The sequence below is a fragment of the Salvelinus alpinus genome, chromosome 4 (assembly GCF_045679555.1).
Source record: "Salvelinus alpinus chromosome 4, SLU_Salpinus.1, whole genome shotgun sequence".
In the NCBI taxonomy this organism is placed as follows: Eukaryota; Metazoa; Chordata; class Actinopteri; order Salmoniformes; family Salmonidae; genus Salvelinus; species Salvelinus alpinus.
Window position 1 is genome coordinate 26180919 of NC_092089.1, and position 15658 is coordinate 26196576.

Consider the following 15658-nt stretch of genomic DNA (forward strand, 5'->3'; position numbering starts at 1 on the left):
TCTAAATCATTGTTCTCTTGTTCCTCCTGGACATGTGAAAAAATCAGATCTACGACCTGTTGGGCACTGAAACGTGCACTCATGGCTTCAGCAAAGAGAGAACTGGGGGAACGGTCATCTGCAGCACCTTTATAGCCTCTGACTGTATTCCCCATTAGTAAACAATGCTTTCAAGAAATGACCCACTTCTATGTGGAACTTTATTCCTAATTCCTAGTGGTTAGAGAGTTGGGCCAGTAACCGAAAGGGTGCTGGATCGAATCGCCGAGCTGACAAGGTAAAAATCTGTCGTTCTGCCCCTGAACAAGGCAGTTAACCCACTGTTCCCCGGTAGGCCATCATTGTAAATAAGAATTTGTTCTTAACTGACTTGCCTAGTTAAATAAAGGTTCAATAAAAAATAAGACATTGGTTAATTGGGATTCTAATAAATTAAATGTATTATTCATTACTCCCTGTGATGATTGTCCCATTGTTAGGGTTGCGTCAATTCAATCTGGTATAAGGACAAGTATGACAATGAGTCACTAATTGTATGCTATGTACTTTTTATTAACTAAGTAATAAATGGGAAATGCAACTTTCGTATATACGGGTTCACTGCACCACCCCGCAGGGTGGAACCGAGAACTGACTTGTTCCTGACAAAGATATTATAATATATACTCATGACAGAGATAGTTCCCGCTTCCGAGCCGGCCTGTCAGAGTAGAGACTGGGCGTGGTTTAGACTCACCCAGCCTATCGTTGGTGTTGGCGCTTTAAGCCAGTCCTAGCCCCTTAGCGCATGTGATGTCCCGACGCTGTTGCTGTGTAGATTACGCTCCCTCACCCCAAAGACTGAGGTCAGACAGCTCTGCAATATTGTCTGAGCTATTTGCACCTGTATACAAAGCCCACTGTTCTCGCTCAAGGCTAACCACAGCTTCCCAGCACACTTATCTGGAGCTAACTGTTACTTCCAGCACACACACACAGACACCCAGGCTCCCAGGCCAACAGTTGCTAATATTCAATCACATGTGTTATAGTATTGGGTTATAGTGCATAATTCAGAACCTCACACTAGCCACACTTTGTTGCACAATTATAACACACACATTTCACACTGCTGTTCATATCTTATGCCCTTGTACAATGTTGCATACACACACATATTTCAGGCTGTGGCCCCATGGTTAGGCTATGAGAACCTGTTGCTCCTGAGAACAAAGACAAATTGTCAGGCCTACATGTGTCAGTAGCTCAAACTTTAATTAATGTAAAATCCTTCTTGTTTATAGTTATTTTAGCACGCTAAGCCTAGCAAAACCCCACACCATGTACTCCATCACTTGATCTAAATAGAATATGAATAACCAGACACCCATGATTTACGGTTATTCTTTTATCATGTATGCAAAGATCAGAGGTTACCTCTATAATGTGATCATGTTTAGCAATTGAAATTCAATTGAAATTGAAGTGAATCTTCAGAAATGTAAATTATCTTGTATTCCTCATTTATTGAAGAGGGTTCTGTTCATTTCATGTTCAGCGAATTGATGGGGAAATGGGGCGCGTTCGAACTCATGGATTTTCCTTGACGAGTAATGCGGTAGTAGCTTATCACTGAGGATGTACATGTTTGTACCCCAGTTATAACTAACATGATTCAGTTTATCAATCATCTAATTATTAAAATCAGGTGTGCTACTGTAGATTGGGGTTGGAGCAAAACCCTAAAGGATGGTGGCTTACTAGGAACAGCGTTGGAGAGCCCTGTGCTAGGTGCTACTATATAAAAACCTACAGGATGGTATCTCTCTAGGAACAGCGTTGGAGAGCCCTGCGCTAGGTGCTACTATATAAAAACCTACAGGATGGTATCTCTCTAGGAACAGCGTTGGAGAGCCCTGCGCTAGGTGCTACTATATAAAAACCTACAGGATGGTATCTCTCTAGGAACAGTGTTGGAGAGCCCTGTGCTAGGTGCTACTATATATAACCTACAGGATGGTTTCTCTCTAGGAACAGCGTTGGAGAGCCCTGCGCTAGGTGCTACTATATAAAAACCTACAGGATGGTTTCTCTCTAGGAACAGCGTTGGAGAGCCCTGCGCTAGGTGCTACTATATATAACCTACAGGATGGTTTCTCTCTAGGAACAGCGTTGGAGAGCCCTGCGCTAGGTGCTACTATATATAACCTACAGGACGGTATCTCTCTAGGAACAGCGTTGGAGAGCCCTGTGCTAGGTGCTACTGTGGCTCATTTGGTAGAGCATGGCGCTTGCAACGCCAGGGTTGTGGGTTCATTCCCCACGGGGGGACCAGGATGAATATGTATGAACTTTCCAATTTGTAAGTCGCTCTGGATAAGAGCGTCTGCTAAATGACTTAAATGTTAAATGTAAATGTAATATATAACCTACAGGATGGTATCTCTCTAGGAACAGCGTTGGAGAGCCCTGTGCTAGGTGCTACTATATATAACCTACAGGATGGTATCTCTCTAGGAACAGCGTTGGAAAGCCCTGCGCTAGGTGCTACTATATAAAACCTACAGGACGGTATCTCTCTAGGAACAGCGTTGGAGAGCCCTGTGCTAGGTGCTACTATATATAACCTACAGGATGGTATCTCTCTAGGAACAGCATTGGAGAGCCCTGCGCTAGGTGCTACTATATATAACCTACAGGATGGTATCTCTCTAGGAACAGCGTTGGAGAGCCCTGCGCTAGGTGCTACTATATAAAACCTACAGGACGGTATCTCTCTAGGAACAGCATTGGAGAGCCCTGTGCTAGGTGCTACTATATATAACCTACAGGATGGTATATCTCTAGGAACAGCGTTGGAGAGCCCTGCGCTAGGTGCTACTATATAAAAACCTACAGGATGGTATCTCTCTAGGAACAGCGTTGGAGAGCCCTGTGCTAGGTGCTACTATATATAACCTACAGGATGGTATATCTCTAGGAACAGCGTTGGAGAGCTTTGTGCTAGGTGCTACTATATAAAAACCTACAGGATGGTATCTCTCTAGGAACAGCATTGGAGAGCCCTGTGCTAGGTGTACAGTCATGGCCAAAAGTTTTGAGAATGACACAAATATTAATTTCCACAAAGTTTGCTGCTTCAGTGTCTTTAGATATTTTTGTCAGATGTTACTCTGGAATACCAAAGTAGAATTACAAGAATTTCATAAGTATCAAAGGCTTTTATTGACAATTACTGTTGTTGACCCTTCTTTTTCAAGACCTCTGCAATCCACCCTAGCATGCTGTCAATTAACTTCTGGGCCACATCCTGACTGATGGCCGCCCATTCTTGCATAATCGATGCTTGGAAATTGTCAGAATTTGTGGGGTTTTGTTTGTCCACCCGCCTCTTGAGGATTGACCACAAGTTCTCAATGGGATTAAGGTCTGGGGAGTTTCCTGGCCATGGACCCAAAATATCAATGTTTTGTTCCCCGAGCGACTTAGTTATCACTTTTGCCTTATGGTAAGGTGCTCCATCATGCTGGAAAAGGCATTGTTCATCACCAAACTGTTCCTGGATGGTTGGGAGAAGTTGCTCTCGGAGGATGTGTTGGTACAATTCTTTATTCATGGCTGTGTTCTTAGGCAAAATTGTGAGTGAGCCCACTCCCTTGGCTGAGAAGCAACCCCACACATGAGTGGTCTCAGGATGCTTTACTGTTGGCATGACACAGGACTGATGGTAGCGCTCACCTTGTCTTCTCCGGACAAGCTTTTTTCCGGATGCCCCACACAATCGTAAAGTTGATTCATCAGAGAAAATGACTTTACCCCAGTCCTCTGCAGTCCAACCCCTGTACCTTTTGCAGAATATCAGTCTGTCCCTGATGTTTTTCCTGGAGAGAAGTGGCTTCTTTGCTGCCCTTCTTGACACCAGGCCATCCTGCAAAAGTCTTCGCCTCACTGTGCGTGCAGATGCACTCACACCTGCCTGCTGCCATTCCTGAGCAAGCTCTGTACTGGTGGTGCCCCGATCCTGCAGCTGAATCAACTTTAGGAGACGGTCCTGGAGCTTGCTGGACTTTCTTGGGTGCCCTGAAGGCTTCTTCACAACAATTGAACCGCTTCTTCTTGAAGATCTTGATGATCAACATCAATGAATTAGGTACCTTTCCTGGTTCATAAAGAAAGGTCAACCTGGAATGGGTATGACTCAATACTCAAATAACCCATAATCAACTGAACCAGTCTTTATAATCCTGGGAATTCAGTTATATTTAATCCAAATGATTATCGAAACAAGCTTGTTAATTGATCAATTCTCATTGTGAAATATAACCCACGTATGTCTCGCTGTACCAAAACAAGGCAGAAATACAGTAAGCAAAATGTATGTTTTTGTGTATGAGCCTGTGTTTGTGTTGCTTCACAGTCCCCGCTGCTCATAAGATGTATTTTTATCTGTTTTTTAAAATCAAAATGTACAGTTAGTTACTTGATGTGGAATAGAGTTTTATGTAGTCATGGCTCTACGTAGTAGTGTGCGCCTCCCGTAGTCTATTCTGGACTGTGAAGAGACGTCTGGTGGCATGTCTTGTGGGGTATGCATGGGTGTTGGAGCTGTGTGCCAGTAGTTTAAACAGACAGCTCGGTGCATTCAACATGTCAATACTTTTCACAAATACAAGTAGTGATGAAGTCAATCTCTCCTCCACTTTGAGCCAGGAGGGGGTGTAAAGCCATAACACATACGTTTTTCCAGCACCAGACTATGATCGATAATGTCAAAAGCCGCACTGAAGTCAATCAATCAATCAAATGTATTTATAAAGCCCTTCTTACATCAGCTGATGTCACAAAGTGGAGGACAGAAACCCAGCCTAAAATCCAAAACAGCAAGCAATGCAGGTGTAGAAGCTCAGTGGCTAGGAAAAACTCCCTAGAAGGGCCAGAACCTAGGAAGAAACCAGGCTATGAGGGGTGGCCCGTCCTCTTCTGGCTGTGCCGGGTGGAGATTATAACAGAACATGGCCAAGATGTTCAAATGTTCATATATGACCAGCAGGGTCAAATAATAATAAATCAGTGGTTGTCGAGGGTGCAACAGGTCAGCACCTCAGGAGTAAATGTCAGTTGGCTTTTCATAGCCGATCATTCAGAGTATCTCTACCGCTCCTGCTGTCTCTAGAGAGTTGAAAACAGCAGGTCTGGGACAGGTAGCACATCCGGTGAACAGGTCAGGGTTCCATAGCCGCAGGCAGAACAGTTGAAACTGGAGCAGCAGCACGGCCAGGTGGACTGGGGACAGCAAGGAGTCATCAGGCCAGGTAGTCCTGAGGCATGGTCCTAGGGCTCAGGTCCTCCGAGAGAGAGAGAAAGATAGAAATAATTAGAGAGAGCATACTTAAATTCACACAGGACACCGGATAAGACAGGAGAAATACTCCAGATATAACAGACTGACCCTAGCCCCCGACATAAACTACTGCAGCATAAATACTGGAGGCTGAGACAGGAGGGGTCGGCAGACACTGTGACCCTATCCGACATTACCCCCGGACGGGGCCAAACAGGTAGGATATAACACCACCCACTTTGCCAAAGCACAGCCCCCACACCACTAGAGGGATATCTTCAACCACTAACTTACCATCCTGAGACAAGGCCGAGCATAGCCCACAAAGATCTCCGCCACGGCACAACAAAACAACCCCCACAATCATTAATTTCTCTTAGACAATCATCAGTCATTTGTGTAAGTGCTGTGCTTGTTGACTCTCCTTTATAAGTGTGCTGAAGGTCTGTTGTCAATTTGTTTACTGTAAAATAGCATTGTATCTGGTCTACTAAGCTTATCTATATCACTGGAAGTTTCCTTACTTAATAAGACCAACAGGAAACTGTGTCATAAGTGATCACACGCCAGATACTGTTTGTAGAATACTTTCCTCCACTAAAGCATTACTGGCATATTAGTTTTCATTTTCATACAGTCCATCACGTTGGTCGGTGTCTTTTTTTAAAAGTATGTTGCCCTGTAGTACGCCAGGCACTCTACGGGCTACTGCTGGGTGGGAGGAGAGCAGGCCACAGCAGTCAGAGACCCCCAGTGGATGACGTGGAGGAGTATTACAGGGAAGGCAAGAACCTGACCAGCAGCATGGTTGAAGCCATCCTGCCCAGTGCTGCAGAACAGTTACCTGATGCAGTGTCTAGCTGTATGTATCCTTGTGTATGATATAGTATAAACTATATTGAAACATACTGCTGTTGATTCTCAAATTGATTCTCATTATCTTGCTCTGTTCCTTAGGCTCCAAGGTCAGTGCAGCTTGAGGTGTTTTTAGAGACCATTGGTGTGTCTGTCTACTTTGTCACTGGTTGAGGCACACCCATCCCCCACCAGACCTGCCTTTTATTTGTGTACATTTTATGGCTGTCATTGACATATTTTATAGTTAATGCTAAAAACAAAGTTTATAAAAGATAGATGTAGATTTTATAAAATGATAAAGACAGAAACATTTATAATATATATAAAGCTTATGATACCTTTGACTTTGTTAAATTTGTTTTTATTTCTTTGCCCGCTGCTGTAAAGAGTATTTTGGTCTTTGAAAATAGCTCTATAAATCCCATGTATTGTTACATTACTGCTGCACTGGAAATATTTTATCTAAATGAAAAATAACATTTAAACCAGCTGTTCTTGAGAATTATTGGGTATACACACTGAAGTCTATCTCTGCTTTGGCAGTATATTTTATATGGAAATCTTAAACTGAAAAAAACAAACAGATATTGTAATTTTCTGAGCAAAAAGGAGATTTTCAGAATCGGTGTCAGTGACAGTGAAAACATATGACACAAACCCTCCACCCAGTTAAAACACACTTCAAATATATATATATATATATATACACACACATTTTCATTAATGTACAGATTTATTCTCATACCATCACAACAGAGTACTGTCTTCAGCTGTGCAACACACACAACAAATCATAAATAAAAAAGAATTGTAGCTGATTTGGCCTGTCAAATGGACCAAATCAGAGAGTATAATCTCCTGGAAAATAAAGAACATGTCTAATAGAAAGAGTTGGCGATGTTAGCCTGCACCCACTAGGTGCTGCTGTAGGTAGAGGACTTCTGTTGCCATATCCATAGCACAGACAAAAACTCATTCGGAAAGCAACATCAATGAATTACCTCCCTGTCCTAACAATGCTGAAACAACTCCATCTCCTGGTTCATAAAGAAATAAACCTGGAATGGGTATGACTAAAATAACCCATTATCAACTGAACCTGTCTATAAACCTGGGAATTCGATTATATTTAATGTAAATGATTATCAAAACAAGCTTGTTAATTGAGTGATTCTGCATTGTGAAATACAACCCAGGTATGTCTAGCTGTACCAAAACAAGGCCTCAGAGGCTTCTGGAAAGAGCAGGAAGAGAAAAATGTGCTTAAAAATGGCCACTTTTGACCCAAAACACAAGCAAAATGTATATGAACAGTGCATGTACAGTAAATGGTTGTCATGGAGATAAATATTTGCACTTAATTTACAGTGTGTAAAATAGAGGCAGAATATTAAAAGACCCATTGCGGGTGTTTTTATCTCAATATCAAATCATTTCTGGGTAACAAATAAGTACCTTAAAGTGACTTTCTTCAATCAAAAAGCGGTCAAAAACAAACTAAAATATCTTCTTAGCAAGAGGAATTTCCTCAAGCACCGGGGACCGGGATACAATTAACTGTATAGTACTGCTTGATCACTGGGAAAATAAACTGCGGAGTGATGGTCCAAAACACAGTGTCTCCAGGGGCAACTAAATAGATAGCCAGAGTGGAATTAAATGAAACGCCAAATGAAGGCCATCAGTCCTAATCTGTGAGAAAAACCAAACTTATCTGAAGAAAATGTATTATATTAAACCACCAAAATAACAAGGTTTAGTGGTCAACTCTTCCTAAAGTCTATACCAAAACAAAAGTATGCTCACAATTATCAATCCTTAATTGGTTCAAAGTTGATGGTGAGATTGCTACGAGCATGAAAAGCTGGAATGCATGAAAGTAACATCTCTAGACTTCCACAAAGCTATGGTTAGCTACCTGCACTCGAAGCAAGGTGGTGACGAATAAGAACAGTTACAAAATTCCGTTTATGTTCATGAACCCCAAGACATGAATAGTTGATCTACGAACAATTATGCTGTCCTTAATTGGTCTTAATACCTAGACGTGAGTAGCTGATCTACGAGCAGTAACATTGTCCTCTCAGATCACGACACCATAGACATGAATAGTTGCCACATGAACAACAGTTACAATGTCTCATAAATAAATCCCCTCCTGAGTTCCTGGAGGATGGTACAGTCTGAAAGCAGCACGCCAATGCTTCTCGCAGGGGAGAGGTGGAGGGCAGGGGGGCACTGTAAGGTTGAGATCCTCCTCGCCCACTTCCAGTCCATGACTGAACAGTGAATACCAGCGAGGGACAACAACTGTTTGAGGTCTCTCTCCAGTCCCTGTGTTCAGACCAAATAACCATTGCATCCCATCTACATGTACCCCCCACCCACAAACAACCCAGCCCAGCCCCCTCCTCTCCCCTATCTACTCTGTCACACAGAACGCAATGTGCGTCATACATCGTGGAAGGAGTCTTCTTCAGCCACTGTGGTTCTCCTCTCCCTCACCACTCTCCACCTCTCCACCCACTTTATGGCCTCAGAGACCACGCAGACAGAGGACGTGAGGCCCACCAGGAACAGCAGGTCTGGAAGGGAAGAAGAGATGGACTGTTAATATAGCACATATAAACCATTCCCTCCATCACTAACAGACCAGGGTCCGTCTCAGAACAGGAGAGCTGATGTGGGGATCAACCCTTTATGAATACGGGCCCTGAAGGCTTAGGTTTAATCTTTAGCTCAGTGGGCTAACATGTCTTTCTTACCAAAGATGCTAAGGCTCTCTGTCTGGAAGACACTCTGCAGTGGAGGGAAGTAGATGACCGCCAGCTGGCCCATGATGGAACCCAGCACCGCGTAGCAGAACATCTTGTTACTGCACAGGCCCATCTCATGGACCATACGAGTCTGACAGAGAGATAGAGAAACATAGACCGTCATCATGAATCAACAACAGGTCCTAGGTGACATGTTTCTGCCCACTAATCTCTCAGATCCTTCATCCTGTACAGGGCACAGCAGTGCACCCACCTGTGAGCGTGAGCTGAGGGCGTTGAACATGTCGAAGAACACAAAGCAGGTGAAGGTCATGGTGGTGTCTCTGGGAGTGATCAGATTGTCCTGAAGCTGAGAGGAGGAGATACAAACACGGTGATGGAAATACAAGTCAACTGATACAGGAAATAGGTAGGGATTGGCTTGGATTCACTATTAAATGTGATCAGTGCGTTTTATTTCTTGGGTTCACGATTTTATTTATCTGAAAACACACATTCCACATCAAAAGTATATCAGCAGACCGCGTCATGACAGTACACAGCAGACCGCGTCATGACAGTACACAGCAGACCGCGTCATGACAGTACACAGCAGACCGCGTCATGACAGTACACAGCAGACCAATAAACAAACATCAGCCATATTATCAAAGAAGGCAACAATGTCCCGGAGGAAAAAAACATATCTTATATGTTATACAAAAACAAAAGCAATACTACTGCGCGTCACAGGCCCGTCACAATACTACTGCGCGTCACAGGCCCGTCACAATACTACTGCTCGTCACAGGCCCGTCACAATACTACTGCTCGTCACAGGCCAGTCACAATACTACTGCTCGTCACAGGCCAGTCACAATACTACTGCTCGTCACAGGCCAGTCACAATACTACTGCTCGTCACAGGCCAGTCACAATACTACTGCTCGTCACAGGCCAGTCACAATACTACTGCTCGTCACAGGCCAGTCACAATACTACTGCTCGTCACAGGCCAGTCACAATACTACTGCTCGTAACAGGCCAGTCATCATACTACTGCTCGTAACAGGCCAGTCACAATACTACTGCTCGTAACAGGCCAGTCATCATACTACTGCTCGTAACAGGCCAGTCATCATACTACTGCTCGTAACAGGCCAGTCATAATACTACTGCTCGTAACAGGCCAGTCATCATACTACTGATTGTAACAGGCCAGTCATCATACCACTGATTGTAACAGGCCAGTCATAATACCACTGATTGTAACAGGCCAGTCATAATACTACTGATTGTAACAGGCAAGTCATAATACTACTGATTGTAACAGGCCAGTCATAATACCACTGATTGTAACAGGCCAGTCATAATACCACTGATTGTAACAGGCCAGTCATAATACTACTGCTCGTAACAGGCCAGTCATAATACTACTGCTCGTAACAGGCCAGTCATCATACTACTGCTCGTAACAGGCCAGTCATCATACTACTGATTGTAACAGGCCAGTCATCATACTACTGATTGTAACAGGCCAGTCATCATACTACTGATTGTAACAGGCCAGTCATCATACTACTGATTGTAACAGGCCAGTCATAATACCACTGCTCGTAACAGGCCAGTCATAATACCACTGATTGTAACAGGCCAGTCATAATACTACTGATTGTAACAGGCCAGTCATAATACCACTGATTGTAACAGGCCAGTCATAATACCACTGATTGTAACAGGCCAGTCATAATACCACTGATTGTAACAGGCCAGTCATAATACCACTGATTGTAACAGGCCAGTCATAATACCACTGATTGTAACAGGCCAGTCATAATACTACTGATTGTAACAGGCCAGTCATAATACCACTGATTGTAACAGGCCAGTCATAATACTACTGATTGTAACAGGCCAGTCATAATACTACTGATTGTAACAGGCCAGTCATAATACCACTGATTGTAACAGGCCAGTCATCATACTACTGATTGGAACAGGCCAGTCATAATACTACTGATTGGAACAGGCCAGTCATAATACTACTGATTGTAACAGGCCAGTCATAATACCACTGATTGTAACAGGCCAGTCATAATACCACTGATTGTAACAGGCCAGTCATAATACTACTGATTGTAACAGGCCAGTCATAATACCACTGATTGTAACAGGCCAGTCATAATACTACTGATTGGAACAGGCCAGTCATAATACTACTGATTGTAACAGGCCAGTCATAATACCACTGATTGTAACAGGCCAGTCATAATACTACTGATTGTAACAGGCCAGTCATAATACCACTGATTGTAACAGGCCAGTCATAATACTACTGATTGTAACAGGCCAGTCATAATAGTGATTTGATAGAAGTTTGATCATGCTTCCCTGAATGATCAAGAACACTACTATGACTACAACTACTTGCCTCTCTCCAGAAGACGAACAGGGTGCCGCATACGATGACGAGTGCCGACACCAGCACCTTGACTAACAGACTGCGTGTGAGGATGCTGTCCCGTACATTCCTCGGAGGCTTCCGGATGACATCCTTATCCACTGGCTCCACTCCCAGACTAAGGATGACAGAGGATTACATGGATTTCCATCTACGGTAATTACCACAAACTATTTTTACACAAAGCATCAGTAATTGTGACTTTAAATCTGGTGGATTTAAATATGAAAGCAGCAGGTAGCCTAGCGGTTAGAGATTTGGGCCAGTAAGCGAAAGCTCGCTAGTTTGAGTCCCCGAGCTGACAAGGTGGGGGGAAAAAATCTGTCGATGTGCCCTAATTGCTCCAGGGTTACCGTTGATAATGGCTGACCCTGGCCGTGACCCCACTCTCCGAGGGTTGGGATATGCAAAAAATACATTTCCATTTCACACAAATGCGTATAATACACACTTGTACATGTGTGAAACAGGACAGATATAAATCACCCACCAAATTCTGAAATTATTATATAAAAAATCTTGTGAAACTGAGAGCAGACCATTTTCATGACAAAATAATACAGTTCCCACAATGCGTTGTGTAGTGTCACCTCTGAGCGGGAGGTCCGTCCATGATGATGTTGATCCACAGGATCTGCATGGCGTTCAGAGGGTTGGGGAAGTTCATCAGCGTTGCCAGGGAGATGAGGGTGAGCGCTGCAATGCTCCTAGGAAACACAATAATGCCAATTTAATAATATTTATAAGAAAGTGGCCCATATAGCATTGTTTCAAGGAATCTCTTTATCAAAAAGTAGCTCTCTATCACTCACGTGCTCAGCTGGAAGCGGACAAAGTTTCTAATGTTGTTGTAAATGCCTTTCCCTTCCTCGATGGCAGACCTAGGACCAAACAGAATGACAGAAATATTAACTCATTTTGCTATCCTAGCAAAGACACATTTCTAGAAATCATGATGGCTTTGAAGCACAAAAGAATTAGCAAACTGGGTAACAGTATAAAGTGTTACTGCAAACTGTTTCTAAAAGTTTCCTCACAAGATGGTCTGGAAGTCATCATCCACTAGGATCATGTCTGCTGCCTCTTTACAAACGTCAGTGCCAGTCTGGCCCATGGCAACACCGATGTCTGCTGCTTTCAGCGCTACGGCATCATTCACACCATCACCCGTCATCGCCACCACAGCACCAATGTTCTGGAGAGACTGGAATGAGAGAGGGAGCGCGGAGATAGAACAGTCAACCCTTGTAATAAATCCACATTATAGTTATTAATTAAACTCCTGAAAGAACAACAGTTTTTAGTTAATGAATCAAGTTCCCTGATCTTGATTGAACTCATTCCTTTAGATTAAAGGGATCTGAAATGGAGTGTATTTTCTAATAATTGTGTGATTTTCATTTTCTTCACTAGCACTCGTAACACTAGTGACTGGAAAACCACCAGGTATACCGTAGACACTTCCCCGTGACTGAATGTCACAAATTGCGGTGGGAGTTTCTAGAGACTTCCCAGGGCTTTGGAGCCACATGTTGCCAGGCCAGGCTCTGCCTACACAGAACGGGCATTCACACATCATCTCATGCCAACTGGCTGACACTTGGCTGGGTTCTCACCTTGACTATCTTCAGCTTGTGTCTGGGGCTGGCCCGGTAGAACACCACGATCTGGAGGAGACATCACCCTGTTAACCATCACCCTGTTCACCCAGCCCTGTTCACCATCACCCTGTTCACCCAGCCCTGTTAACCATCACCCTGTTCACCCAGCCCTGTTAACCATCACCCTGTTCACCCAGCCCTGTTAACCATCACCCTGTTCACCCAGCCCTGTTAACCATCACCCTGTTCACCCAGCCCTGTTAACCATCACCCTGTTCACCCAGCCCTGTTAGACATCACCCTGTTCACCCAGCCCTGTTAGACATCACCCTGTTCACCCAGCCCTGTTAGACATCACCCTGTTCACCCAGCTCTGTTAGACATCACCCTGTTCACCCAGCTCTGTTAGACATCACCCTGTTCACCCAGCCCTGTTAGACATCACCCTGTTCACCCAGCTCTGTTAGACATCACCCTGTTCACCCAGCCCTGTTAGACATCACCCTGTTCACCCAGCTCTGTTAGACATCACCCTGTTCACCCAGCCCTGTTAGACATCACCCTGTTAACCCAGCTCTGTTAGACATCACCCTGTTAACCCAGCTCTGTTAGACATCACCCTGTTAACCCAGCTCTGTTAGACATCACCCTGTTAACCCAGCTCTGTTAGACATCACCCTGTTCACCCAGCCCTGTTAGACATCACCCTGTTCACCCAGCCCTGTTAGACATCACCCTGTTCACCCAGCCCTGTTAGACATCACCCTGTTCACCCAGCCCTGTTAGACATCACCCTGTTAACCCAGCTCTGTTAGACATCACCCTGTTCACCCAGCCCTGTTAGACATCACCCTGTTCACCCAGCTCTGTTAGACATCACCCTGTTCACCCAGCCCTGTTAGACATCACCCTGTTCACCCAGCTCTGTTAGACATCACCCTGTTAGACATCACCCTGTTAACCCAGCCCTGTTAGACATCACCCTGTTAACCCAGCTCTGTTAGACATCACCCTGTTAACCCAGCTCTGTTAGACATCACCCTGTTAACCCAGCTCTGTTAGACATCACCCTGTTCACCCAGCCCTGTTAGACATCACCCTGTTCACCCAGCCCTGTTAGACATCACCCTGTTCACCCAGCCCTGTTAGACATCACCCTGTTCACCCAGCCCTGTTAGACATCACCCTGTTCACCCAGCCCTGTTAGACATCACCCTGTTCACCCAGCCCTGTTAGACATCACCCTGTTCACCCAGCCCTGTTAGACATCACCCTGTTCACCCAGCTCTGTTAGACATCACCCTGTTAACCCAGCTCTGTGTTTGAGTGTTTTACAGCTTGATAAGGATGATGTTCACATTTAATAAAAGCTCTGACGAAGGCCAAGAGGGCGACATGTAAGCTTTAACACAAATAAGTGATATCAGCAAGAGCAGCACGTGGGTTTCTCTGTTCTTTGATCAGCAAGAGCAGCACGTGGGTTTCTCTGTTCTTTGATCAGCAAGAGCAACGTGTGGGTTTCTCTGTTCTGTTCCTTGATGCACATTTACAACGTACATGTGAACGTAATGAAGGTATTCAATTCAATTCCAACAACTTTATTTGTCCACTTAGGACAATTACTATGTGAAGACGGTACACTCTGTATTATTTAAAGAATAAGGATTGTGAGTCAGAGAAAGTCACAGTGTATTAGAGCCTGCGTGTGTTGATAGGTTCCTACCCTGGGCACCATCTGAGACAGCTGTTGGAGGTCCATCTGGTCCACCTCCTCTCCAGACAGAGACTGGGAGCCCTTGGTGTAGATTCCCAGACGGCCCGCTGAGGACACACAAGGACACACACGCACGGTCAGATATTGCATCCCCATTTCATCATACGTTTTTGCTAAAAATGTATCTCTGAGGGAGATTACAAGTTACAAGTGGGGGGAGATTACAAGTTACAAGTGGGGGGAGATTACAAGTTACAAGTGGGGGGAGATTACAAGTTACAAGTGGGGGGAGATTACAAGTTACAAGAGGGGGGAGATTACAAGTTACAAGAGGGAGAGAGAGATGAAGATAGAGAGGAAAACAAGCGCGCCTCACCTATGGACACAGCGGTCTCCTGGGAGTCTCCAGTGATCATCTTGATGGCCACTCCTGAGCTGATGAGCGTGCCCACAGCCTCTTTGACCCCTGACCTGGGCGGATCGATGATGCCCACCAGGCCCAGGAACGACAGGTTGCCCATCTCCGAACCCGACGCAAAAGCCAGAACTGCGCCGGAAAACAAGACAGAAGATTACATTGTTGTTACTTTAGCGATCCTCGAAGGAAAAAAGGTAGGGCTTTACTTGGAATCGGGCCAATGACACTGGCCACTTCCACCAACTTCGCTTTACCTCTGAGGCCTGAGGATCCCATGTAACTCTTCTGCTGCTGGTAGAGCTCGCTCTGCTGGTGGTTGAGAGGTAGTGTTGCACCTTTGCTGTGGTAGTAGCTACAGAAGCGGATGACCTGCTCATAAGCCCCCTTCATGTAATACACACCTGGCTGGTCCTGAGGTAACACATCACCAAGGACAGAAAACACCATGACACATTCATCACACTGAACCCCATAGGACAACACTACTACAGATAGAATGTCTCTTCGCTGTGTCCATGTTACGTAGAAGA

General features: G+C 44.6%; 1 protein-coding gene across 4 annotated transcripts in view; it reads right to left on the minus strand.

The window, feature by feature from the left end:
* Positions 1–6892: 6892 nt before the first annotated feature.
* Positions 6893–15658, minus strand: part of atp2c1 (ATPase secretory pathway Ca2+ transporting 1) — a 42947-nt gene continuing 34181 nt past the window's right edge. For all 4 annotated transcript variants that reach the window (XM_071394927.1, XM_071394929.1, XM_071394928.1 and 1 more), the window contains exons 16-26: positions 15383–15539; positions 15087–15257; positions 14720–14817; positions 13012–13062; positions 12433–12599; positions 12208–12276; positions 11986–12102; positions 11366–11513; positions 9209–9304; positions 8944–9085; positions 6893–8763 (exon numbers count right to left, since the gene is read on the minus strand). In XM_071394927.1, coding sequence (XP_071251028.1) covers positions 8630–8763; positions 8944–9085; positions 9209–9304; positions 11366–11513; positions 11986–12102; positions 12208–12276; positions 12433–12599; positions 13012–13062; positions 14720–14817; positions 15087–15257; positions 15383–15539 — 1350 coding nt within the window. In that variant the 3' untranslated portion in view covers positions 6893–8629. The remainder of the gene's footprint in view (positions 8764–8943; positions 9086–9208; positions 9305–11365; positions 11514–11985; positions 12103–12207; positions 12277–12432; positions 12600–13011; positions 13063–14719; positions 14818–15086; positions 15258–15382; positions 15540–15658) is intronic.